General features: G+C 50.0%; 8 protein-coding genes and 7 non-coding genes across 15 annotated transcripts; 7 read left to right on the top strand and 8 right to left on the bottom strand.

Moving 5' to 3' along the window:
• The first annotated feature begins 885 nt into the window (after positions 1–885).
• On the top strand, positions 886–979 carry BGZ61DRAFT_t139. The gene has a single exon. It is a non-coding gene; the product is annotated as a tRNA-Glu (tRNA).
• A 294-nt stretch (positions 980–1,273) lies between these two features.
• On the bottom strand, positions 1,274–5,999 carry BGZ61DRAFT_480053 (uncharacterized protein; the record flags this gene model as incomplete). The annotated part of the gene is made up of 7 exons (XM_046249148.1): positions 1,274–2,721; positions 2,755–3,317; positions 3,364–3,484; positions 3,641–4,919; positions 4,975–5,259; positions 5,322–5,598; positions 5,674–5,999. 7 exons carry the CDS (start codon positions 5,997–5,999, stop codon positions 1,274–1,276), a joined length of 4,299 nt encoding a protein of 1,432 aa, XP_046102506.1.
• A 714-nt stretch (positions 6,000–6,713) lies between these two features.
• Positions 6,714–6,806, top strand: BGZ61DRAFT_t140. Its single transcript has one exon. It is a non-coding gene; the product is annotated as a tRNA-Glu (tRNA).
• Positions 6,807–8,073: 1,267 nt separating this feature from the next.
• On the top strand, positions 8,074–8,514 carry BGZ61DRAFT_495519 (RmlC-like cupin domain-containing protein; the record flags this gene model as incomplete). The annotated part of the gene is made up of 1 exon (XM_046250900.1): positions 8,074–8,514. One exon carries the CDS (start codon positions 8,074–8,076, stop codon positions 8,512–8,514), a length of 441 nt encoding a protein of 146 aa, XP_046102505.1.
• Positions 8,515–9,064: 550 nt separating this feature from the next.
• Positions 9,065–10,379, top strand: BGZ61DRAFT_534463 (uncharacterized protein; the record flags this gene model as incomplete). Its single annotated transcript, XM_046254151.1, has 3 exons — positions 9,065–9,201; positions 9,255–9,755; positions 9,842–10,379. 3 exons carry the CDS (start codon positions 9,065–9,067, stop codon positions 10,377–10,379), a joined length of 1,176 nt encoding a protein of 391 aa, XP_046102504.1.
• A 27-nt stretch (positions 10,380–10,406) lies between these two features.
• On the bottom strand, positions 10,407–11,352 carry BGZ61DRAFT_589972 (uncharacterized protein). The gene is made up of 2 exons (XM_046256606.1): positions 11,204–11,352; positions 10,407–11,147 (listed from the first exon to the last, which is right to left on the bottom strand). The coding sequence occupies exons 1-2, from the start codon at positions 11,321–11,323 to the stop codon at positions 10,518–10,520; spliced, it is 750 nt and encodes a 249-aa protein (XP_046102503.1). The 5' UTR covers positions 11,324–11,352; the 3' UTR covers positions 10,407–10,517.
• Positions 11,353–11,522: 170 nt separating this feature from the next.
• On the bottom strand, positions 11,523–12,765 carry BGZ61DRAFT_455253 (uncharacterized protein). The gene has a single exon (XM_046246357.1). It carries the CDS (start codon positions 12,547–12,549, stop codon positions 11,674–11,676), a length of 876 nt encoding a protein of 291 aa, XP_046102502.1. The 5' UTR covers positions 12,550–12,765; the 3' UTR covers positions 11,523–11,673.
• A 1,199-nt stretch (positions 12,766–13,964) lies between these two features.
• BGZ61DRAFT_t141 lies at positions 13,965–14,046 on the top strand. The gene has a single exon. It is a non-coding gene; the product is annotated as a tRNA-Gly (tRNA).
• Positions 14,047–14,166: 120 nt separating this feature from the next.
• Positions 14,167–14,248, top strand: BGZ61DRAFT_t142. The gene has a single exon. It is a non-coding gene; the product is annotated as a tRNA-Gly (tRNA).
• Positions 14,249–14,391: 143 nt separating this feature from the next.
• Positions 14,392–14,473, top strand: BGZ61DRAFT_t143. The gene has a single exon. It is a non-coding gene; the product is annotated as a tRNA-Gly (tRNA).
• Positions 14,474–15,549: 1,076 nt separating this feature from the next.
• On the bottom strand, positions 15,550–15,807 carry BGZ61DRAFT_455252 (uncharacterized protein; the record flags this gene model as incomplete). Its single annotated transcript, XM_046246356.1, has 1 exon — positions 15,550–15,807. A coding segment is annotated over one exon (258 nt), but the record flags the coding sequence as incomplete, so codon positions are not given.
• Positions 15,722–15,803, bottom strand: BGZ61DRAFT_t138. The gene has a single exon. It is a non-coding gene; the product is annotated as a tRNA-Gly (tRNA).
• A 645-nt stretch (positions 15,808–16,452) lies between the features above and the next one.
• Positions 16,453–16,534, bottom strand: BGZ61DRAFT_t137. The gene has a single exon. It is a non-coding gene; the product is annotated as a tRNA-Gly (tRNA).
• Positions 16,478–18,548, bottom strand: BGZ61DRAFT_507452 (alcohol acetyltransferase-domain-containing protein). The gene is made up of 2 exons (XM_046251910.1): positions 18,393–18,548; positions 16,478–18,337 (listed from the first exon to the last, which is right to left on the bottom strand). The coding sequence occupies exons 1-2, from the start codon at positions 18,452–18,454 to the stop codon at positions 16,873–16,875; spliced, it is 1,527 nt and encodes a 508-aa protein (XP_046102500.1). The 5' UTR covers positions 18,455–18,548; the 3' UTR covers positions 16,478–16,872.
• A 2,768-nt stretch (positions 18,549–21,316) lies between these two features.
• BGZ61DRAFT_423853 (uncharacterized protein) lies at positions 21,317–22,291 on the bottom strand (the record flags this gene model as incomplete). The annotated part of the gene is made up of 1 exon (XM_046243578.1): positions 21,317–22,291. The coding sequence occupies exon 1, from the start codon at positions 22,151–22,153 to the stop codon at positions 21,317–21,319; it is 837 nt and encodes a 278-aa protein (XP_046102499.1). The 5' UTR covers positions 22,154–22,291.
• Positions 22,292–22,870: the final 579 nt, after the last annotated feature.

Below are 22,870 nucleotides of genomic sequence, written 5' to 3'. Positions count from 1 at the left end.
TCTTGATTCTGGACACAACGTCAGTAGAGAGTCAGGGATACAGACTCCTTATCCCTTGGAGAATGCTCACCTCTATCGCATGTGTTCTTTCCTTCTGCGACTGTGCTGAACAAATTCAAAACAGTTCGGATCAAAACATCCGTGGTCTTCTAGTCAACGAGTGAATGATTCTGCTGTTACCTCTCACCCGGAAGTTCTTAACGAGAGCTGCCTCCGAGGCGAGGTAAATAGCTAAGGACAAGAAAGAGAATAGTCCTGGGGAGAAATCTGGAAACGAGACTTCATCCTCGAATTTAGGGGGGGGGGGTGTTGGGTCCAGGTGATGTTTCTGGCTTTATTGTGTGTTGTGGTAGTGTTTGGGCTACGGTGGACGCCTGGTAGCCAGTTGCCAGCTACTAACTGGCCGTGTGACAACACACCTTTGTTCAGCAACAGTGATTCAGCGGTTTGGAGCATCAGTCATCGTTGCTTTATTCCACCATTTACACATCTGGTCTTTCAATTCACGACGGAAGATGTTTGCATTTTTATTTGGTGATTGTGCAATAAGGAACCCTGGAGTGTTTGGCGCCCATCTGCTGCTTGACAGCGCCTTTGCGTCAAACAGGCCTTCTTGCATGATTAGACCGGATTGGAAGGAGCACAATTATCAGGAGCGACAGAGAAGCTCAATTGGGGGGGGGGGGAGGGAACGTTATTTAACATGGACTGTTTCTTTTAATAGCCTCCATTTATACATGTGTTTACAACTGTGCTGAGTTGAGGACTTCGCGTTTCTTCTGATACAATCCAGAGGAATCCAGGGGAGCATAACGGGTAGCCACAGCGCCATGATGGCTCCATACCTAGAAATAAAATCTCTCTTCCCAGCAATAAGCCACCATATCCGGTATGGTGTAATGGCTAACATTTCGCGCTCTCATTACTGAGAGATTCATCTTGATCCGCGGAGCTCAGGGTTCGATTCCCTGTACCGGAGTTTCTTTTTGTCGTTCCCGTGCTTGTTGTACCATACTTGCTTGTCCTATCGTTTTTGGTGATTGGGAAGACAGTTCTCTGTATTGCTAGCAGACCGCGGAGAAGAGATCTAATGGAGATGATGGCCTTGACTGAGCTGCTGGTTTCTACTCATCCCTCCCACAGATGCTGGAGATAAATGAAGTCCTCGTTGAAAAGCAGGTCCAGGTAGTAGTAGACTGCCTACCCACTGTTACTGGAATACGGCTTAGTGTCCCTATTTATGCTAATTTAACATCCAACCAAAAAGCCATGCCTAAGAACCCGGCCCTTGCCATCTCGAAAGGATTTCTGATAACCTCCTGGTGTCTGGATGATCAGGCCCTATGACACGCTCATATATCCGAACGCAATCCTGCAGAAGAACCATCCCGTCATGACACCGGCCGGACTCGTACCAAGTACCAGCCAGGTTGCTCATGCAAGAAAGTGTGTCCGGGTGCTCCTCACCAACTAGCCGCTTCAGGCTCTCGAATACCTGCAACTCTAGCTTCTCAGCCTGGTCCCAGCGTCCCTGATTACGGTATGTCGATGCTAGGTTGCCTATGATGGCAAGTGTATCCCGGTGCTCCTCCCCTGATATCCGCTTTTGACACTCTAATACCTGCAAGCCTAGCTCCTCAGCCTGATCCCAGCGTCCTTGACTTCGGTATGTTATCAACAGGTTATTCATGCTGGCAAGTGTGTTCGGGTGCTCCTCGCCTAAAATCCGCTTTTGAGTCTCGAATACTTGCAAGCCTAGCTCCTCAGCCTGGTCCCAGCGTCCTTGACTTTGGTATATCAATGATAGGATGTCTATGCTGGTAAGTGTGTTCGGGTGCTCCTCGCCTAATATCCGCTTTTGAGTTTCTATAACCTGCAAGCCTAGCTCCTCGGCCTGGTCCCAGCGTCCTTGACTTTGGTATATCAATGATAGGTTGCCTATGCTGATAAGTGTGTTCGGGTGCTCCTCGCCTAAAATCCGCTTTTGAGTCTCGAATACCTGCAGGCCTAGCTTCTCAGCCTGGCCCCAGCGTCCTTGATTTCGGTATGTCCATGCTAGGTTGCCCATGCTAGCAAGTGTTTCGGGGGTTTCCTCGCCTAGCACTTGTTTCAGAATATCCACTGCTTGCTCGCCCAGCTTTTCTGCATCTTTCCATTTTCCTTCCACCATCATGTATGCAGCCATGCGATGGAGGAGGTAGCCCCTAGCCTCTGCCTCCTCTCTTGATTCACTAGCAGAACCCTTCAAGACTGCATTGGCATGTGGCAGATACGCACTACAACTGGTACGGTTCTCAAAATTGCCATCTGGGTATAGGTACGACATAGTTAGCATTGCCTGCCCCTCATATCGACTGATGGTTTTCTTTGTAATGAGCCACTTGCGCGTTACTAACTGCACAAGTCGGTGCATGTTGAGATTGCCGCCGCTCTCTTCAGAGACGAGAGAGAATGCTTTTAGAATGCCTATAGCTTGTTCAAGCTCTTTGAGGCTTTCGAAGCTGTTGTTGCGCTCTCCATAGTTTGACAGGAATGCCCTTGGGATCGCTTGTCGATCGAACAGGCTCATCAGTGATAGCAGCTCACTGGCGAAGACATTCTGTCCCTGGATCTTTTGAAACGAGAACATCCAAGTCTTTGCGACGGCTTTGGGTGTGTCTGAGTCTCTTCCCACAGTTTCAAAGTCCTCGCTGAGCAACTCCACCAGTCTCTGATCGCCATCTAACAGTTGAAGGTATCGAACCACCGACATACTGTTCTCCTGGATGAAAGCGGCAGCCTGAGCAAGGGCAAGGGGGAGGTGGTCCAGTTTTGATGAAAGCTCTGGTAGATCTTTTGAGTTGAAGTGTTCGCCTTCCAGCTTTCCCTGAAGTAGGCTGGTTGACTCCTTCTCATCCATACCATTCACCTCAATCAGATTCAGTCCCTTAGTGAGTCTGGCCCCCACCTGCTTGTTTCTTGTTGTGACGACGATGGCTCCATATTTGCTGCTTGGAATATAGTCCGCGAAATCACCATTGCTTGCGATTGTGTTGATGGCGTGTCCAGGGCTAGGTGAATTAAAGGAAAGATCCATGTCGTCAGCATTGTCGATCACCATGAGCCACTGCTCACGGGTATCGCTTTCCAGCCATCTCTTCACCAGGATTAGTACATCTACCTTTGGGTCATCATAGCCTGGAATCTTGCATTCCCGCGCTATCGTTCTGAATGACTGGCGGAATCGCTCAGCGCTGCTTGCGTAGACCCAAAACACTGAGACCTCTGGGTGTTTCTCGTGGAGCCAATGGACATATGCGAGTGCAATTTGTGTTTTCCTTTTCTAGTTAGCCATGGGTCAATACCGCCATCTGGGTTACTCACCCAATACCGCCCAGGCCGAAGAGCGTGGCCATTCTGTGTGACGTGCCCAGGGCTTGTTGCAACTTCTGAATTGTAGAGGTCCGGCCAACAAAAGCGTCATTCTTCACGAATGGAATGAGAACTGTAAATTTGTAAGACTACTTTGCGAGATTCTGGAAGGAAAGATCATCTACATACACCAAGGGCCGGTAGATTGATCCGGAACGTGCTCTATCCAAGGAAGAAAGAATGTCAGTAAATCCTCTCCAACGATTACGAATTGGCCACTGTTACGCACCGGCAGTGACAGAAGGCACCCAGTGACTCAAGAACGCCTTTGCGCATACTGCCACCGTCGCAGCAGCATAATTCTGCCATGCCTTCGTCTTGTGGCTGTCGGCATAATCGCAAGCACCCTTGATCACCACACACGGGAAGCTATCCCACACTCCAGCACCCTCCATCTCAAAACCAATGACACCCTCCTGTCGCGCAAGATCGTCACGCTCTTTTCCCGCCTTCATCACTGTATCTCCGGATGCAATCATGCCGACATGGACTTCGGGTTGTGGTTGTGGCGAGTCCTGGTTGAGACGAGCTCGAGAAATCAGTTGGCCATTACAGCCGCACGCTTCACATGTCGCCCCGTCGCTAACATGACGGTAGGCCGCATTAAACAGCCTATCGTACTGGATACCTGGGTACTCTGCTTTCAACTTTGGCTCTTTCCGGAGCTCACCAAGGTACCTAGCCATCTGGTCTTTGAGTTCCTTCTGGTGGCGGATACCCTTGAGCTTCGCCAACAGTGAGCGGATCTCTGTGGGAGGCCTCCCTAGAGAGTCCGAAAGAGTATCCTTGCGCACGAAGCGTTCAGGAAGACGTCGTCCGAGGTCATACTGGACGACGCTGTCGCTAATGATAACATCGCCGAGCACAATCTCATCCTTGTTGCCGTACACAAAGGGCGCCACGCCGCAGACACCTACAACAAGAGCGAGTCTGATGTTGGGGAAGCTTGAGCGGCAGTTAGCCGCAACAGCTGCGCCGTTAGCCTTGCCCATGCCAGGCATGTAAGCAAGTACGACATTGTGACGGCCGACAGAACCGGTAGAGTAGGCGTTAGGATCGCCGTAGGCTTTATCGTAAGGGGGACCATTATCATCCCAGTAGCAGTCGAAGAGAGCTTCAACTGCATTGGCCTCAATTGTAAGGGCGCAGATGATGGCGATCTCAAAGCCAAGGCGGCTGGTTGGGCGTGAGGGTTTCATGCCATGAACACTGGTTGATTGCGGCCGGAGAAGAGGAGCTTGTGTTGAGTAAACAGATGTTGGGTTAACATCCGGTGGTCGTTGGGATACGTTCCCCTTCCGCACCGCCCGTTGGGCCAGGCCTAGGATCCTCTCACGTGGATTATCATAGCCAGGATCGTTAGGCCCAAACTTGATCATCTCCAAGTGAGTCCGAGCAACGGCACAGGTGTGCTGCGGGCCATCTTCCCATGGGCGGCAATGTGTCGCCGAGGACTTGGTGACTAGCACTGTCGGCTTGCCTGTCATAGTCCAGTTGCCGTTCTCATCCTGTTAGAGTCAGTTAGACAATTTGAGGTGAGAGAAAAACAAGCCGGATACTGACTTCTTGTGCCGTGGGCGATGCCATCGTCTCGTAGAAGCAGACAACTTCTGAGTTTCCCTCAGGCCCAAGCGCCTTGACGAACTCCCGCTGCTGAATGGTGAGAATCTGCGAATTGATATGGCTGATCGATTCAACGATAAATCGGTTCAATCCATCTCCAACCATCGGTATGAGAGACCTAATGTCCATTCCGTCGTGAGGGACACCGAAGAAAACAACCCCGTAAACTGCCTGAATCACCTTCTTGTCATCTTCGTCTTCAGACTTTGCCAAAGAGATCAGGGCCTGTGGAATGCGTCAGTCTACCAACACGACTCAAGCGGACCATTCCAACTAGTTAGACCTACCTGTTTAACAATGAGTCCTCCCAAGCTATGGGCGACGAAAATGATCGGTCGACTCGTTTGGCTGGTGGCCAACGAACGCAGGCTTGTCATCAACGAAGTAGCTAGGTCCTCTATATTCTGTGTGTTTTGGCTCCCCGCGAGTATCGATTCGTATCCGTATATCATGACACGTGCCATCGGTCGGTCGTCGGCCTCGCTTGTGAGATCGTAATGCAGGGCATCTCGCAGCCACATATAATCTCCGTCTGTCTCTTGAAACGATTCGAACGCATGACCGCTAAATCCGGGAAGTGCAATGATACTATGGCGGTTAGCCCGTGCCGTTGTGACCAGGACGACCGACTTCTCTTACTCAACTCTGTGGTCCTCACCAACAGGTGTGAACAGTGTCGTCATGCCGAGGAAATCAACGTCCAGACTAAGGTATGCAGGACGCGCGGTTCGATCCTTCGGCAGAAAGATGTTGAAAGTCTTTCCAGGGTTGAGTCTCTGAAGGACGGCTGGGGTCTCTTGGAAGATGACGGTCCCAGTTAACGAGCGGCGATGGGTCTCGAGTGCAACCGATCTAGCCGTAGGGACTGACGAGGGGAACATCACTTGCAGGTACGACTCTAGACGCTCATCATTCCAGTCGAGGGGAATCCCTCGAACGCGAAACGTCCTGCCCTCCATGTCCATTGTTTGTATATGTTCGAGAAGGACGATCGTTGTGGGGCTGCGCAAGCATATCGATAGGAGAGGAGAAAAGTCAAGACTGAATGTTGCCGGAGTTTTGTGTCAAACTCCGACTTGATTTCGATGCGATGGAATACCAACCCCGCAGTTGGACGAAGGGATCACCAGGAAAATCCACGGAAGCCAAGGCGAGCAAATTATTGAACCAACAAGTTGGGGGCCAAACCGGCCTCATTGGTGGCCTGATTGATATTGGAATTTCGGGGCTTAGTCGTGGCTTATTTGGTTATACCAGCTCCCAGTTTCAGTCAACACTCAATTAGGTGATTTAAATACCTATCACTAGGTATTCTAACACGTTGGTCTGATATAAACCTCTGCCAGACAGCGGCTTTATTCCCGCCGTTTGCGAAGTTGTATGCCTGGCGAGCCGACGACACGACAGCTTATTTGCTTGGGGCTAATGCCACATCGGAACATGCTGCTAAATACAAGAAACCAATTTCTAAGATATATATCTATAACAGAATATTAATCTGACATATTTTAGATGCTTTTCTCTTGTTTCCGGTCCTCCTTTTCCATTATCAGTCAACCGAAGAGAACCCACCATTACACTCCGCCCATCCACACCACACCCGCCGACGCTCCACATCTCCACTACATGCGCCATTTCTTAGCTGGCAATAACGACGCACCCAACAACAACCACCATCATCCGGTATGGTGTAATGGCTAACATTTCGCGCTCTCATTACTGAGAGATCATCTTGATCCGCGGAGCTCAGGGTTCGATTCCCTGTACCGGAGTTTCCTTTTTGCCCTTCTCTGGACAGAGTCTCTTTTTGTTAGGATTTGCGAATTATCCAGTCACACGGGACCTCTCGCATCAGCCAACGTGTTTACACACCAATGCAGAGGCTGGTATATCCAACCCCATTCTTTTTCTTCATCTAAAACATAGCCTTTGTATATTTCACATTTAGACATCTCTGTATACGCTATTATCAGCTTCTCCGACTGGAGTGTGCACTTCACGTTTGGTCTGATCAGTTGCCGTATATCAAAATGTGACAAAATGAGACCAGGATGGCGGTTCGCCCCGGTTCTCCATGAGCCAAGCACCACATCTTGATAACAGTAGATTGCCACGAACCTGTTATTATAGCGTCCTTAATTGCTCAAATACATACACCATATGCGCCAAGGATCGCGGGATTGGGTACCACGGATATTGTGCCTCACTTTGGTTGTTGATGTCTTGCTACTTTCTTCGGTGCCACACTTAGGCACTGATCATCGATCAGATAGATACCCAACACGTTCATCAGAGCCAGGAGGTTCCTTTTGACCCCCAGATTCTGGGGGTAGCATCGGCGATGCCGATAATGCCGAGTTATTGTGCGAGGTACTGCCAATTAGATAGGTGCACCTGGTGTCTTTGGACGATAGTGACAGTAATAGATACAAACGATATCCTCATGAATCGTGAGTCCCGAGATGAAAGACTAAGGATGCATGACATGTTAATTCAGTTCCTTTTTGGGTAATAACGCTCCATTTTCCCCACCACCCAGCCTCGGCCTTTCTAGCGGCGGGGACTAACAAAGTGTGACGGTTGCCACCAGATATCACATTCATCGCCTTGGACAAACTGCCATCTCATCTGACCATCCTGATTAGCTCAAGTGCATATCAGACTTGGGTGGTTCGTCTCGAACTAGGGTGCGAGGAAATGAATACCCCTTCGCGTAGGGTGGGTGGGCAATGTGCATATTGGTTCACGATGGTGTCCACCACAAACGCCTCCACTAACCATAGATAAGCGGGTGGTGAATTGCGTGGCATCCGTATATTCTCTCCGAATATGGAAATGGAAGCAAGATCATACCCGGGTCCCGCATGCAGACTGCTAACCTACCCCGCGCTTTTGTGATGAAGAGGATTAACTATATAGTTGTGCGAAGGGTACTGGAATCCTTCTAGGTCTCAGTCTCTATACCATTGCTCATCTTGCCAATTCCGAACGAAAGCATTGCTACCCGCAGAGGTGAAGCATTGTCCATCTCTCCAAAACATGTGTCCCACATCCAATAAGCCAGTTATCATTGACACCTTGTCTCCAAAGAATCCTCCCGAATCATTTCCCGAGTCATCCTTTGGAAATACAACATGGCACACTCTCTTGTCTTCACCGGCCACTCCCACCGACTCCATGAGCGCAGGAGTCGCAGTCTGCCCTCCAAACGGCACACTGGCCCTCCATCGACATAAACAATCGGAAATCTACTACGTCTTGGCGGGAACTGGGGAAATTGAAATTGACGGAAACCGAACTCGAGTATCGCAGGGCATGGTGCTGTGGATACCAGGAGATGCAGAACACGGGGTGTTTTGCAACGAAGATGACGAGTTAAAATGGCTCTATGTGTTTCCCGAGGGTAATTTTGAGCATGTCATTTACAGGTTTAGCCACGAAACAGGGGAGTCTAAAAATCAAGCTTTAGCGAAGCTTTAAGGCGCAGGCGCAGTTATTTCACCTACATATTTAATATTTTTACCACTTTGTATTCTTCATGCATTATTTTTTTAATTTTTTATACTCATTTGAACCTGCACCTTAGCTAGGCTGTGTAGCGATAGCTTGCTCCTTGGAATTCTAAGGATCATGCATTGATCTACTGGGCTAGAGGAAGCACACAGATAAACACTCGGGTGCGCAGGATAAAGTCATTGTGGGGAACTAGGGTCACAGTATGTCCTAAAATAACACAAAGGCGGTTTTCAAGTAGTTACAAGTACTGCCGCACGTTTGTACATCGCGTTTCAGGGTAGATCGAGCCCCCTGCAAGTGTGGTCAATTGATACGCGCTTAGACGTTCTGTGGTGATTCAAACGCGGTAAGCTGCGGTGGTGTATCACGATCGACGATCGCCAAGGACCAAACACATAAGATCAAGACCTTCCATCCTCCGTTGTAGAAAATTGACGTTCTTTTCTTTTCAAACACATCGCTCTCGGGCTTCCAAACAAAACTTTCCACACATCTTGGCGCCGTTTATCCAGAAATGCACTCCAAAATGCAAGGGTTTACAGCCCTCCTCGTCAGCCTCTTACTGCCCCAGGTGACATACGGGCAGCGGGTGGAAGAATTCCCTGTAGAGGAAGAGTTTGCGGTCGGATTCGATCTCGGGCAATCGTATGGGTGAGTAATATTACCAGCACTCTTTCTTCGGTCCCCACGCTCATTCTACCCAGCGCATCTGCCGTCTTCTTCAACAATGGAACGACTCGCAACCTGGCCAAAGTAGTCGGAGGGCAGCCATACATCGACCTGATGGGACGTCTTCTTGACCAGCAATATCGCCCACAAGAGTCGGCTGGCATCCTTGAGGAAACTTGGCGGTCCTGGAAACGCGCATTCGGCTTCGCTCCCACTGACGACGCTGCCACCTTGGCAGAGCTCATCTCCAGGCTTAAAAGTGAAACGGAGGCAATCCTCAAGGAAAGCATTTCACGGGTTTCCATCACAGCGCCATTGATAGCGTCTTGGAGCGATCGGGAGCTATTCGACAATGATCTCAACGACGCGCAGGTCTTCGCAGGCCTAGAACCGTGGACACACGACATATCGGAGCCGATGTATCTCGCGGAGAGTCGGGCGGCTCTAGTTGGTAGCAAAAGTGAGGTCTGTCAATTGTCTGCCGATGGAAAAATGCAGGACTTTCAGGGTCAAGACCGTGGTGTCTTCTTCATCAGGTGAGTTCTTTCCAACGCCCCCATCTGTGACGGTTTGCGATCGTCGTGATTCGTGAATTCAGCAACTGACCTTCGTCCACGTTTAGCTTTACAAAAGATTCATTACACACTGAGTTCACTCATACCGGATGCCACCACAGCGGTGATTCAAGGGAGAGGAGTGTTTCGACAGAGACTGAATTCGGGCTCGGCGATCTGCTACGGCAAGATCAACAGTCATTTTCCTGGCTGGAACTAAAACTACATCTGTATTTCCTTACATCGGAGTACCTCAAATGGGTCCAGAGGATTGGCATCAGCCCTGACGATTTGGGTATTATCCTCGCCACCGGAGAAGCCAGCGCCACGCTGGAATTCCGCACCATCCTGCACGACATCGCCAACATGCTGCCGTGCATGGCGCGCTACCCGGACCTGGCTCACCATTGCACATACCCCAGCTCGTGGGAAGCCGACGGACTCCAGAAGCGAGTTGAGCTTATCCACTCGGCCGAGTATTCGCTAGATCCAGCGTTCGCAGCCGCAGGAGGCGCGGCGAACTGGTCATGGCTGAGACGGGAGGCTGAAGATGGAGAGGAGCGTGGACACAGTGGTGAAGAACACTGGAGGAAGGACTTACGATAGAACACGGCGAGACAGCTTTTTGTTTATCTTATATTAATGCGAAATTATACCCATCTACGCCTCTGCTCTTTCCTCAAGACTGCCCCGGATGAGAACTTGCTCCTGAATTCATAGCGACTTATTGCTATAGACTCACGGTCAGTCCGTTTTCGTGAAAGCTGGGACCCCAGTTGCGTGTTTGTCCACAGTTGTATGGCTAATCTGCTTCAGTATATATGCCAGGCAGTCCTCCGGGCTATCAGTCGAATTCACGACGATGGTATCGCCAGATGGACGGCAAGGATTTTCAATCCAATTCTTAAAGAGCGCGTGGTGATCTTGGTCGTGACGGATAGCACTGGCATCTGGCGGGGGACAGCTCACGGCTGTCCGCTGGCTTCGCAGCGGAACTCGGTCGCGCAGTCGTTGATCCAGAAGGTCGATATCGTCGACTCGGCACTCGATGTACCGGTAGTCGTAGCCGTACTTACGAGCAAGCGCGGTTCCTCGATCCAGCACCTCGTTGTAGTTGCAGGTACTGTCGATGATGACGCTTCGCCCCTGTTTTATCATGTCCTCGGCGAGTACCCAATCGAAATTATACGTGAGCTTCGCGGACTGGTCAAACGAGATGTCGTTTTCGAGAAAGAAGGCTTTGATGAGGTCATGGTTGATGACCACCGCGTCGATCGACTGCGCCAGAAGGTTCGCCATTGTACTCTTCCCGGAACCTGGAGCACCCGACATCTGGATGAGCTGCTTGCGTGGCGGATGCATGGCTGTGAGGTGCTGATCCTTCCATCAGAATAATCGGACCAGCGGGATTTGATGCTCATAATTCTCACTTTGATATTGATCACCTTGCTGTACCACTGTAACACAGATATCCAGCTCCGGATAGTTTTCACTTCCGGTTCGTAGTCTCTTTGTGTGTTTTGAACGTTGGGGGGATGGTGGCTAGTCATTGTGTCTCTTCCTCGTCGCAGACGCGACTCCGAGACCGGGTACGTTCGGGATTCTACCAAGCGGTCAATGTAACACCTCACAAGTTTAGGGTTGCAGCCGACAGCACTTTATTGGCTGAAGGTGAGCGGCTCTGCGCGATGGATTATGCACCAGGTACTAGAAAAGCGTATTGACTTCACATTTCGAATTCCGGTAATGTGTGGTAAGGGCTGTGTGTCAATTGCCGTATGTTCTCTATATATGTTGCGCTGCTTCAAACTATCCCATATATAGTAAATGAGTCTAAGATATCTCGTAATACCGGGCTTTTCCATCGCTAAATGTCATCAAATCTAATTTATCATTATGCTCACGGCTTCTTCTCTGCTGCGATGGCGCGGCCCCATGAATCTTGGATAGCTTTCCAATACTTTTCCGGGAACACGCGCATGTGGCCAACATGGCCGGTGCCCTCAAACATCTCGGCGTCAGTCTGGTAGCCCTTCTGCGTTGCCACAGCACGGTAGGCCTCGATGTCGTGCCAGAAGATCAAGTCGTCCTCCTTGCTGTAGAGGAACAGCCGCCTGGCGTCCTTGGTCTCGAACGTTTCGTCGTCAATTGCCCTGATGCTGAACACCGCCGGCGCTTCCCTACCTGTTGCCCATCCAAAGGCAATGTTCAGGCACAGGACGAGGCCCCAGATGGACTGCGTTACGGCAAATGGCCAGGGGAAATACGCAGCGGTGCCCAGAGTCATGGCCTTGGACCACCGCTTCAGGTTCTCCCAGTTCATATAGGGACTTCCCGGTGTCGAGTCCAGAACCAGGAGCTGGTGGGGGAGCGGCTCTTCGTACGTTTGCTTAAACGCATTGAGGGTAGATGCGTAGTTGGTGCCGCCGGTGTTGGACATGGCGTGGGCCAAAACGGTGGGCGTCCTGCCGGTTGAAGCCTTGAGCGAGTCGAGAACCTTCAGGACGGGCATCATGCTGTCGGAGCGCTGTTGCAGGTCGGTGAAGAAGGCCTTGGAGATGGGCGCCAGGATGACAACCTGTGTTGAGTGGGGGAACAGCTCTGCGTAGCCGTCGGCGTATTTAGCGACGTGCTTGGGCAAGCAATCTCCCCATCCGAAGATGAGGATAGCATCCGGATGGTCTGCGGGCCGCTCAGCATCGTTCTGTGTTTCTTGGACAAGGATCTGGTCCGAGACGGCGACGAAGCCGGGGATTGAGGGTGCTTTCTTGGCCATTGTGGGTGGTGATGTCCGGCGTCGGCGGTCAAAAAAACAGCAAAAGACTGGAGAAGATGCGACGGGTCGCCATGATAAATATAAATAAATCCGCGAATTAATCTGGCAGTGGGGCCTTTATACGCTTATCAATGCTAAAGCTTGATGGAGGCTTCAGCGCCGAGCCGCACGTCCGTTGTATGGACAATCGACGCTGACGTATCCGTTCCTCGTGGGAAGTCCGCAGAGGTTGAGATCCCAACATTATCGGCTCCATCAGTTGCGCCGAATCCTTGCTCCAGTGGAGAAATGGCACGCCACGCCGAGGCACAGCGCTGGAAGCACAGCGTCTAGCGCAGTAATTGGGCGGCCTTGAAAAGTCCAACGGACTTTTCAGCATTGACAGCACCAACGCCAGCGCTGCCTAGACTCTTGGCTCAGGCGCTGGTCCCCTGAACAGACCCAAGTGCTTACGGTGCGCCCGTTGACGTTCCCTGCCAACCACACTGCTAATCCATGTCGGCACTCAGACTCAGATTGACGACACCCGGAGCTCGGAGTTCGGACGGAGTGAGAATGGGAATGACGAATTATTTCCGTCTTAATACCACGGCTTATACTTAATATGAACTGCATGTATTCCGGCCTGTGTCGATCACTCGGATCCGGCTCATGGCCATTAGCCCGAACCCCGACAAGGGACATCAGCTCTATTCACTTATTCCCAACCTAATTCAGCGGATCCAGGATACTGACACTTCCGGTACTCACATGGGCCCGGGAATCCGATGAACTCAAAGCCGTATCCGCGTATCGATGCCAAAGGAGATGCCATATCAATCCCGCTGGTCAATTTACGGCTGCTGCTACCTTCCTCAGCATTCAAGGGTAATGTGTCCAGGATTTGCCAGAAGAATGATGGTCTTTTAATCTTTGCTCTACTTGCAAACATTTGAAAGAAATAAGTGTGTTCATCGGCTCATGAAAGAGGTTTTATCGGTCACATTACAAGATCGAAGATGAATATACTTCTTCCATATTTTCGTAACATGCCTGCCAAAGCAGCGTCTACGGATATATTTCCTGTTGAAATAAGTAGGGTCAGGATTTCATCCAGGGAACTAATTGTCATTGATTAAAGTGACATGATATTTGAGTCAAATCTCAGGTTCAGAGAAGCGGTGTCGCCAAAACCATGGCAAAGATCTTGTGTGCCAAACGGCACAATATTTACTCCACCCAATTGGACGTGTATCCCACCAGGCACAGCATACGGAGGACTACCAGACTTCAGAGGAATTACATAAACAGACATGAAATGAACCAGTGTATATTTGACAACTCCAAAAGCGGAAGAAGATACAGAAGGCCGGATTAAAATTTGAACAGAAGCCTGGGACTGTATCTATCCCAATATCTTCCCGACTTCCATCAAAGCGTAATTGGTTTAGTGGTAAAATTCTCCGTTGCCATTCGAGCAGCGTCGGGGAGCCCTGGGTTCGATTCCCAGATTACGCACTCAATTTTCCTTTTTTGCGGTTATTTTGCTCTATTTTTGCCCATCTTCCGCTCCTCGCTCACCCCTTGAGGAGATTCAGCATCCCACCCGTCCATCAAATGGTGACAACCTCCAATACAGCGTGATTGGTTTAGTGGTAAAATTCTCCGTTGCCATTCGAGCAACGTCGGGGAGCCCTGGGTTCGATTCCCAGATCACGCAATATACTCAATGAGAAACGAGATTCAAGAGGTCGTTACTTTTTGGTCTTCTTTTGCCCTGTGCTGGCGTTTCCCCGTCCGCCTTGAGGCGACTCAGCATCCCGTCCGTCCATCAAGTGGGGATAACCTCACAACTACCACACAGCGTAATTGGTTTAGTGGTAAAATTCTCCGTTGCCATCTGAGCAGCGTCGGGGAGCCCTGGGTTCGATTCCCAGATTACGCAATGAACCTCTCTTTTTGTTCCTCTGTCTCCCGGGGAGAGAATATGGAGAACTCTCTTTTTGTCCTGTCGTCCGATGGCTGGATGAATCGCTTCGCTAAAGGGAAAGTGTAATACGAAGCAATAATTAAAAGAGATACTGCTTATTGCTACTTGTAGCAGTATGTATTAAAGGCAGTTGGGAAGAGACTTTATTAGAAGCATGCAACAAAAGAAGCTATTACTGCTATGGGGAAGACACGGATTCGTTTCCTTTTTCTGTAAAGATGCTGAAGAATGGTGCTGCCTTGGTGGATTAATGTCAGATGAAATCATTACTCCTTTAGCAGCGGAAAGTGTCGTTGACTAACACCCGAATCGACAACCTCCTCTAAGCTGCATACGTGAAATTGCGACTCGTGGAATTCAAGCAATATCGGCCAGAGGCTTAGTTAGATAATACAATTGGGATCGCCCCGTCTCGAGGGTTGGCTCAATTGATAGGAAAGTATTTCATTAGGTACTCCAACAGGCAGGCTGCGGAGAATAATGTCGGCAAAATATGGATAGTGTCTGTAACAGCTTATGGAATGCTGGTGTGGAGGACTGGGAATGGAAATGTTACAGAAGGCAATAATGAAGTGACTGCAGGGTAATAACTGACAAGCTGAATCTAAGACTAGCTTCTAAAGGTCTCTCTAAAGAGAAAGAAATCGAAATATGTATACCTGTGCCTTCTTCCCTCTATGCTATACCCTGTCTCTTCTAGCTGCGTACCAGCTCGTATAATAATGTCCTTTGTCCTACACCACCGCTTCCAGAAGGGTTGGGAGTATGGGCTCTGGACGTTTGGGATGGATTGACTTCCACTCCCTAGTTGATCTTAACCTTCCTATTAAACTTGCGTTAGCCATAACCTTTGCCGAGATGGAGAAGCAAGGCTATTTAACCCAGCTTAACAGCTCATTCATTTAGGCCATGTCACCATAATCCACGGCCTTTGAATTCAACCTTGTGCCCTCAATCGATCGAAAGATGTAATCCCAAAATAGAGTAAACATATTAGTTCCGCGTAAATAGTGCACGCAACTAAGGAAGATCTACCCAAGGTGAGACCTTACCTCTTGTACACTTCGTAATGGGACGGTAGACACTCGGGTTGTGTAATACTCAGTTAACGTACTCGCTGTCTGGTTTGGCATACCTCGCTCGGACTTGAATAATCGACGCAACCGACAAAAAGGAACCGTCCACTGGAGGACCTGGTCGTACTGCGTAATCTGGGAATCGAACCCAGGGCTCCCCGACGTTGCTCGAATGGCAACGGAGAATTTTACCACTAAACCAATTACGCTGATTTGTTGTTGAAAATTTGGATCGTGATGAGGGATATCTACGTTTTCACGGCGGTGTGGGGCTGGAGGGTGTGATGAAGCGGGGCGTGAAGCAGAAACTGCTGGTGTAAAACAAGCGAGCCGATACTGAAACGGGACAAAGTAGTTGTTAAGCTAGCTAGTCTGCAGCTAGCAGGGATGTAGTAGGCAATAAAGAGAATAAATAAGACACACGGAGGAAGGAATGGAGCACAGAGACAGAATTCTTTTTGTTTCCCCTGGAGCTACTAAGAGTTATTGCCAGGGTCGGATTGTCAATTATTTCCAAGAACACATTTCTGTTCTATTCAGTTGCAATCGATTAATTGTCTATTTCCGGTCCTCTGTCCTCAGGCTGTTACAGACAATATCGCCGCCCTGCTAATACCATCCTCGGCAACCTACCCTGTAATATACCCAACACGATATGTATTAATTTATCGTAACCGATTACTCCTCAACTAATAAAATCCTCTATTCTACCCACATACACTAACTGTGGAACAGGCCCAGGCTCGTGACTTGATCCGGGCGCGTGGCTGTACTCTGTTGGTCGGACATGTAAATGGCAAAGTCAACAAGAAGGGCAAAAAGAACACCGAGCAACCAACCGCCAAAAGAAAGAGTCATTGCGTAATCTGGGAATCGAACCCAGGGCTCCCCGACGCTGCTCGAATGGCAACGGAGAATTTTACCACTAAACCAATTACGCTTGTTGATGGAAAACGAGTCGAAATAATCCCTCAACTAGCCCAGACGCCAAGTCGGTTGTGCGACACTGTGTAAGACGTGTTGACTATCTAGCTTACCTCTTGACCGGGTGCTCTAAAAGTTCGCAAGGCGATCAGAGATAAGGTTCCCATTGAATAAATTATTCCATCACAGTACTATATCTATGCTCTGTATTAATTATCCGTCCCTCCCAGTTCCTGTCTATAGATCGAACTCGCGTTGTGTATTGTCGTGTGTTCCATCAACTCTAATTGTAGTCTCTGATGGTGCCATGGATGACTAGAGTCAAGTTTCTTCTATCCTCGTAGAAACGACGTTCTAATTCTTGGATCCAATATGGTTCAGCCAAGTCTCAAGGCCAGCAATCGCCCCTTCTCCGAGACTGGCATCGACGATTTCATTCTGCCAGCTGACCCCAATCATCAATGGGCCATTCTTCACAGCCAAAGGACTGATGGTAAGGGTCGTTCCCATAGTATTAGCGCCGAGAGCGAAGTACGCCCTCTCCACAGTCCAATCGTGTTGCTTGTCCAGGCTCGCGGCGCTGGGCAGTCCTCCGTCGATGACGCCCAAATTCGAGACAAGCCAGGAAGCATGTCTCGGCTTCGTCATCTGGCCCTTGAAATAGTCTCGGTAGTCTCCCACCAACTTCATCAAGCCACAAAGCTCATTCTTCAAATTCAAATCCAACTTTCCTTGGAGTTCTTCTCGCACAGTTGTGGAAACGGACCACATCACATCCTCGAGAGCAGCAATCTGCTCGGATTCAGTAGAGCCGCCTCGAGCCAAGTCTCGAACTTTTGTTACCAGTACTTGGTCATATACGTGGTCCATCTTGGAGACGTAGTTTCCTATCGTCTTACTGGGCTCAAACTCAGGATAACCTGGCGGACCTGAGGGAATGAACCGGCGCAGGTTGAGGGGCGTCTCGCTATAGAGTGTTGCCGGTGTTTCATCTTTGAGCAGACTGACGAGCGAAACTAGACATATTCCATGGAGTAAACCAGTCAATGTGGTTTTGTGCGCGCGGCAGGCAACAAGCACGTTCTGCAGAGTGGCGTTGTCAATGCATAACCTCCTCGACTGGGTTCCTGTCGGAGTCAAGTGAATTGGCGCCCGAAGTTTGTGAGGAGCCAATGCCGGAGTAAACATTTTGGGCTTGAATTGGTTCCAGAGCAGGAATACTGCATAGATCGGAGAAATGGTGAAGTTGCAAATGGTGTCCTGGGGCGGAGGGAGGTTCTGCGGGGTTGCGGTTGGCTTGACCAGGTGGTTGACACATGTCGATTCGCTAGTCTCATCTCTTACTGTTTTGAGAGATTGGAATAGAGTTTCGTGAAAGATCTTGCCGCCCGTACCGTCTGTGATAAGATGGCTCCAAACAAACATCACCTCCAGCAACTCGGCATCCAGTCTGGAGACGATGATTCGCCAGCTAGGTCGAGTTTCGGGACTCTCGTACTTGGTATCGAGCTGTTCTTGTAGAGTTTTCTCGAAAATGGCGTCATATTTTTCTGACTCGTCGACAACTCTCCACTGAATGTGCTTGCTTAGATCGATGTGATCAAGTTGAACCCAGGCTGGTTGTTTCGTGTCCCGGTCGGTGAGTCCAACTTGAAGAAGAGGGTGCTGAAGAATGGTATCTGCAACCGCATTTTCGAAGAATTCCACTAGCTTTTTGTGGAGGCTACGGTCTCTGAGGTTTTCAGGAATGCCATAACGGCATATCACAGAAGTGCCACAGTACAGGTCCAGTGTGAACATTGCTGATTGAAAGCATTCGCTACACGGGCCACGATCAGCTAAATATTTCGATCGAAGGAAAGTGGGATGCTTACAATGGGCCCAATCGTCGAATGATCTGTGCCTTTGGGCTGGGGGTTGATGCTTGCTTTGCCATTGAGACTACCTGTGGCGGGCTCTTCAACACAGTGTGTGAAAAAAAGGAGTTTGCAAAGTTGCAAAGGTACAATTAATCAAGTGAATAATCAAGTTGATATTAAACTGCTGTATTGTGTATCCGCGGACAGATGGATCTATATACTGAGCTCCCGCCTCGGCGCCTGCGGGTGTCCGCGGCGCCCGCGGGTGTCCGAATCGACAGGCCCACCCCTGCGACTACTGCGTAATGAGGGGCGCAGCCACGAGGTGATCCAACTTCAAACTGTCCAATTTAAGTCAAAAACAGCCTTATTGGCGGGCATACGACGTATTGACACAGAAACTAGACCTCTTAGAGAGACGCCATCTGCTCAACATTGCACTACCTATCAATTTCGTATGTAAGCGAGCTCTGCTCATCAGGCCAGGGCCCACTAATACATGCCCGAGAATCCTTCAGAGGCCAATACCCAAGCCAACTCGGGCTTGGGAACATATCAAAGCCTGAGTCGTGTCAGAGCATTACCGAGAGGGCAGGGGGCAAGATCCATCTGCGCGGGATGACGAATATTTTACACCTCCCGAGTAGCTCAACGTCACTGCTTGACTATATTCGGGACACTAACGTCAACACCTAACTTAGGCAGCAGGCAACAATGTCTCAAGGACACGTATGATGGCGTTAATGGGGAGAAAGTTTATTCTGCCAAGTCAAGCAGTAAACATGCTTGGGGCTGGAGGAGACTTGGGTTAGTGTAGCTGGCACTATTCTAGTTACGAAGCCAACTACCATCACGATCACACACTAAGACTTGCCCCAACCGGATAATCCCTTCAACATTCACCTTCGGTAAGACTTATTCGTTGGCCACCTCTACAAGCATTTTCGTAGAGCTACTCTTCCTAATGACTCCGTGAGTTGGCGCCATCAATCCCGTCGCTGAAGCACCCCTGGCGACTCGTTTTTCGTATTAGTCTTCGTATCCTCCGTATCGGTACAAACCCACGTCGTTATCAGTAAGTAACAGGTCACACATATGTACGCCACGCGTATTATATTTTGGACAAATTCTCGGGCATCTCTTCTTCGGGTTAGAGGCAGGCCATCGTAATGACACTGCCTTACTATGTGTCGCGGTGCCGTCCAAGAAGCATGTAGTCGTCATGTATTTTTGCCACTTCTTTGATGGTATCAGGCCGCCAAGTCTATTAGTGAGCGAGACCTGTCAGCTCTACGTGGCAATTCCGCCGAAACCTGTCGAGACAGCCAGCAAAATGGAACGCTCCCCAATGCAGAGCCGATAATGTACCTTGTGTACCTTGCCTTGACAAAACCCTCCGCCATTGGTGTCGTTGAGGACGATGCGAGCGGTAGGTGGAGTCGAGGCACCCACGCATACTTGCGCCGACTCGTGGAGGGCACCCTCAGACGCACACCGCGGGCTCAAGTATGATAGTTTGTTACATGAGCAGTCGCAAATGGTCAGACCCTGACGTAACTCTCCCAACAAAATCGAAATTGGTTGCGACGCGATCCCCGACGAGGTGTTCAGAGAGAGTATTCCTGGCGGGCGACGATCTGCAGAGTACGGACCGCGCTGCCCAATAGGTAGTAATCCGAACTCGTGAGAGCAACCAGATATCCACAGCACGAGTTAAGCCACTAGCCAGAACTGACAGTCTTTGTGTAGAGGCAGTTAGATTCTGGCATAGGTCTAGGGGAAAGTCTAAGGAGAAGAAGAAAGAGTCACAGCCTAGGAACCACTTGAAACGAGATCGATCAGTCCCAGAGTCCCGCTCTGTTCCTTTGGCACGAGGTGCCGTATAGAGCAGCGAGTGATTCCCCATACTTATCCAAATAATTGTCCGGCAAGACAAAACTAACATTCTCAGATCGCGGCCGCCCGTCTAGTCGACGCCTCTGCAGTCAACATACCGTCTGCATGCAATGCCACCAGCAATGCAACCAGCATCCCCCTCGTCGCTCGCTGAACACTACAACTATCAACCCAGCAACGGTGTTATCTAACAAAGTGACGGGAATTCCCACCGTTGGCAACAGCCCTTCCGAGAGCAAAACTCCACCAACCCTCACAGAGAAGATCATAACGCCATGCTGTTAGTCTACCCGACAGTACGCTCGCTCGAACTGGCGACTACGTTCAAATACAACCTCATAGGTGTCTCAGCCACGATAACACTTGGGCGATTTCCCAGAAGTTCATGCGTGACTCCGAATCAGTTGTTTTTACGACTATTTGATTGGCTATTCCAGCTCGATGAACGCTACACGAATCAAGGACCCAGCACAGCTCGTATACGCCTTCGATCACCAAGTTCAATCCAAGAACGAATCCAATTTCCGTAAATACGAGTTGATCAAAGCATTTGCCAAGGAACACGGTGTAGCTTTTTTCCCCGCCGGTTATGCGATCGGTCACCAAGCCATGGCAAGCGCCCCTATAAATCCCGCGTTCGGCTTGTGCAAATCTCATTAGATTGAAGAGCTGTTCGTTGGGCCAGGAACATTGCGCGTTGGCTGAGATAGCCATAGCAATATGTATGGAGCCATAGGGTCGGGTTGCCCTGGTGAGATCGGATGCTTCTGCCGTTTCGGCGACTGGTAAGAGTTGGTTCCAGGTTCCTCCTGCTGCACAAGTTACGCTTACAGGGACGTTGCCGCCCGGTGTAACTGGGGAGGACTTTATTTTAGCGCTCTGCGGACACTTCCCTGCAGATATACTAAACTATGGTGTTGGGTTCGTTGGCTCTGAGGAGACAATGGCTAGGATCTCTATTGATCATCGGCTTACTATCAGTAATATGTCGGCCGAGTGGTCTGCGACTTCCGCAATGGCATGTATACATTATATCACTGGCTTCAAGAACTCCCTGCCGCAGCTGTAAACCGCTGCGAGGCCAAACCCCCTCCATCAACAAGAATATCAGTGCCATCTATGAAGCATGCGTCAGGGCTTGCGAGAAAAGCCACAACGTTGGCAACATCATCTGAAGTTCCTGCCCTCGGAATGAGAGATGATTCAACCATGGCCCGGATCGTAGCTCCCGCTTGCGTCTGCAACTCGTGGCGGATCATTGCCGTGGCGGTGACACCTGAACTAACTGAGTTGACTCTGATTCCGTTCGTCTTGCCAGCGACGGCCGCGGCCTGAACTCGAACTATATTTCCCTTTTTGGCGATACCGTATGCCAGGCCTGAGTCCCCGTCAAGCTTGATATCTGGGTGGCTCAGCAGTTTGTCTGTTGGGGCGGTTGCCAAGTGCATTTCCAAGTCTGGAGACACAGCTGGGCCAGCCATGTGCCCCGCCAAACTAGAGATGGTTATGAGCGAAGAGCCTGGAGCCATGACTTCGATAAAAGCGTCGAGGACATTGGCCGTTCCCAGTAAATCGATTTCATAGACCCGCTTGGCGGTACCCATATTAAGAGAGATACCAGCAGCGTTGACGACCGTGTTGAGCTGGCCAGTGGCAGCGGCGAATTTGGCCAACTCAGTGACTGATTCATAGCTTGACACATCGACAATTCGGGTCTCAACCTCGTGGCCATGATCTCGCAGCGACTCTGCAGCCGTATCGAGTGCCTTTTGCGAGTAGTCAGCTAGCACCACACGCTGGCCGGGGCCGAGGCGCCTAGCAATGGCAAGTCCTAAGCCGCCTGCCCCGATGACGGCGAGAGCGTTGCGGTAGACTGACATGGCGATAGATGTGTGGGTATGTACTTCAAATATGTAGATTAAGGCAACTAATTGATGTGGAGTTCGGGGAAGGTGTGCGAGGAAACACGTCGGAGCGAAACACGTCAAGGCGGATAACAATATGACGGACACTTGCTGATCTAATGCTAAAGAATTCCAGCTGCTAACTTTCAGGGAATTTCTTCTACACTTATAGACGGTAACTCGGCCCGTCGGCAAGAATGAGAGGTTCAAATCAGGGAATATCATATCATAGTTCGTCCCATGACCGGTGTGAACTTGCATTGCGGGGTAACCGGGGTCTCGAGGAGGAAAAGGATCCAAACCTACAGAACCCGCTCTCAATGGGTTGCCTCGATCCAAAGGGTTGAGCTTAGAGCTCTGTGGTCCTATCCATGTTCGCATCAATCTCGGGGCCGGCATGGCCAGAGCAGAGAGGCGTCACTCCCACTGTTCCGAGGTAATGGAACAAGAGCATTCTCGGAGTACATTGATCTACGTTCTGATCATGATGTTTAAGCCACTGAATCCCGATATCCCCTTTCGTCCCAAACTGTCCATTCAACGTCAACTCGATGAGCAGTAACCGAAGGTTACAGCCGGCAACAGTCGAGTTCGTCCAAGTCACCGCAATTCAGACGAAGTTCATGTGTGTCCTGGGAGGGTGAACTAGGCCAAAGGTTGTCAAGTCCGGGTTTGGCTTGCAGCACTTTCACA

The sequence above is a fragment of the Ilyonectria robusta genome (genome assembly GCF_021365365.1).
Source record: "Ilyonectria robusta strain PMI_751 chromosome Unknown BGZ61scaffold_14, whole genome shotgun sequence".
NCBI lineage: Eukaryota > Fungi > Ascomycota > Sordariomycetes > Hypocreales > Nectriaceae > Ilyonectria > Ilyonectria robusta.
This window is presented reverse-complemented; position numbering and strand designations above follow the sequence as displayed.

Bases quoted from the DNA above. Each gene is read 5' to 3' on its own strand.
- BGZ61DRAFT_589972 (XM_046256606.1), bottom strand. From the start codon at position 11,323: ATGACTAGCCACCATCCCCCCAACGTTCAAAACACACAAAGAGACTAC. The intron at 11,148-11,203 runs GTGAGAATTATG...TGGAAGGATCAG, and splicing joins GCAAGGTGATCAATATCAAA to CACCTCACAGCCATGCATCC.
- BGZ61DRAFT_455253 (XM_046246357.1), bottom strand. From the start codon at position 12,549: ATGGCCAAGAAAGCACCCTCAATCCCCGGCTTCGTCGCCGTCTCGGAC.
- BGZ61DRAFT_507452 (XM_046251910.1), bottom strand. From the start codon at position 18,454: ATGGCAAAGCAAGCATCAACCCCCAGCCCAAAGGCACAGATCATTCGA. The intron at 18,338-18,392 runs GTAAGCATCCCA...TGGCCCGTGTAG, and splicing joins ATTCGACGATTGGGCCCATT to CGAATGCTTTCAATCAGCAA.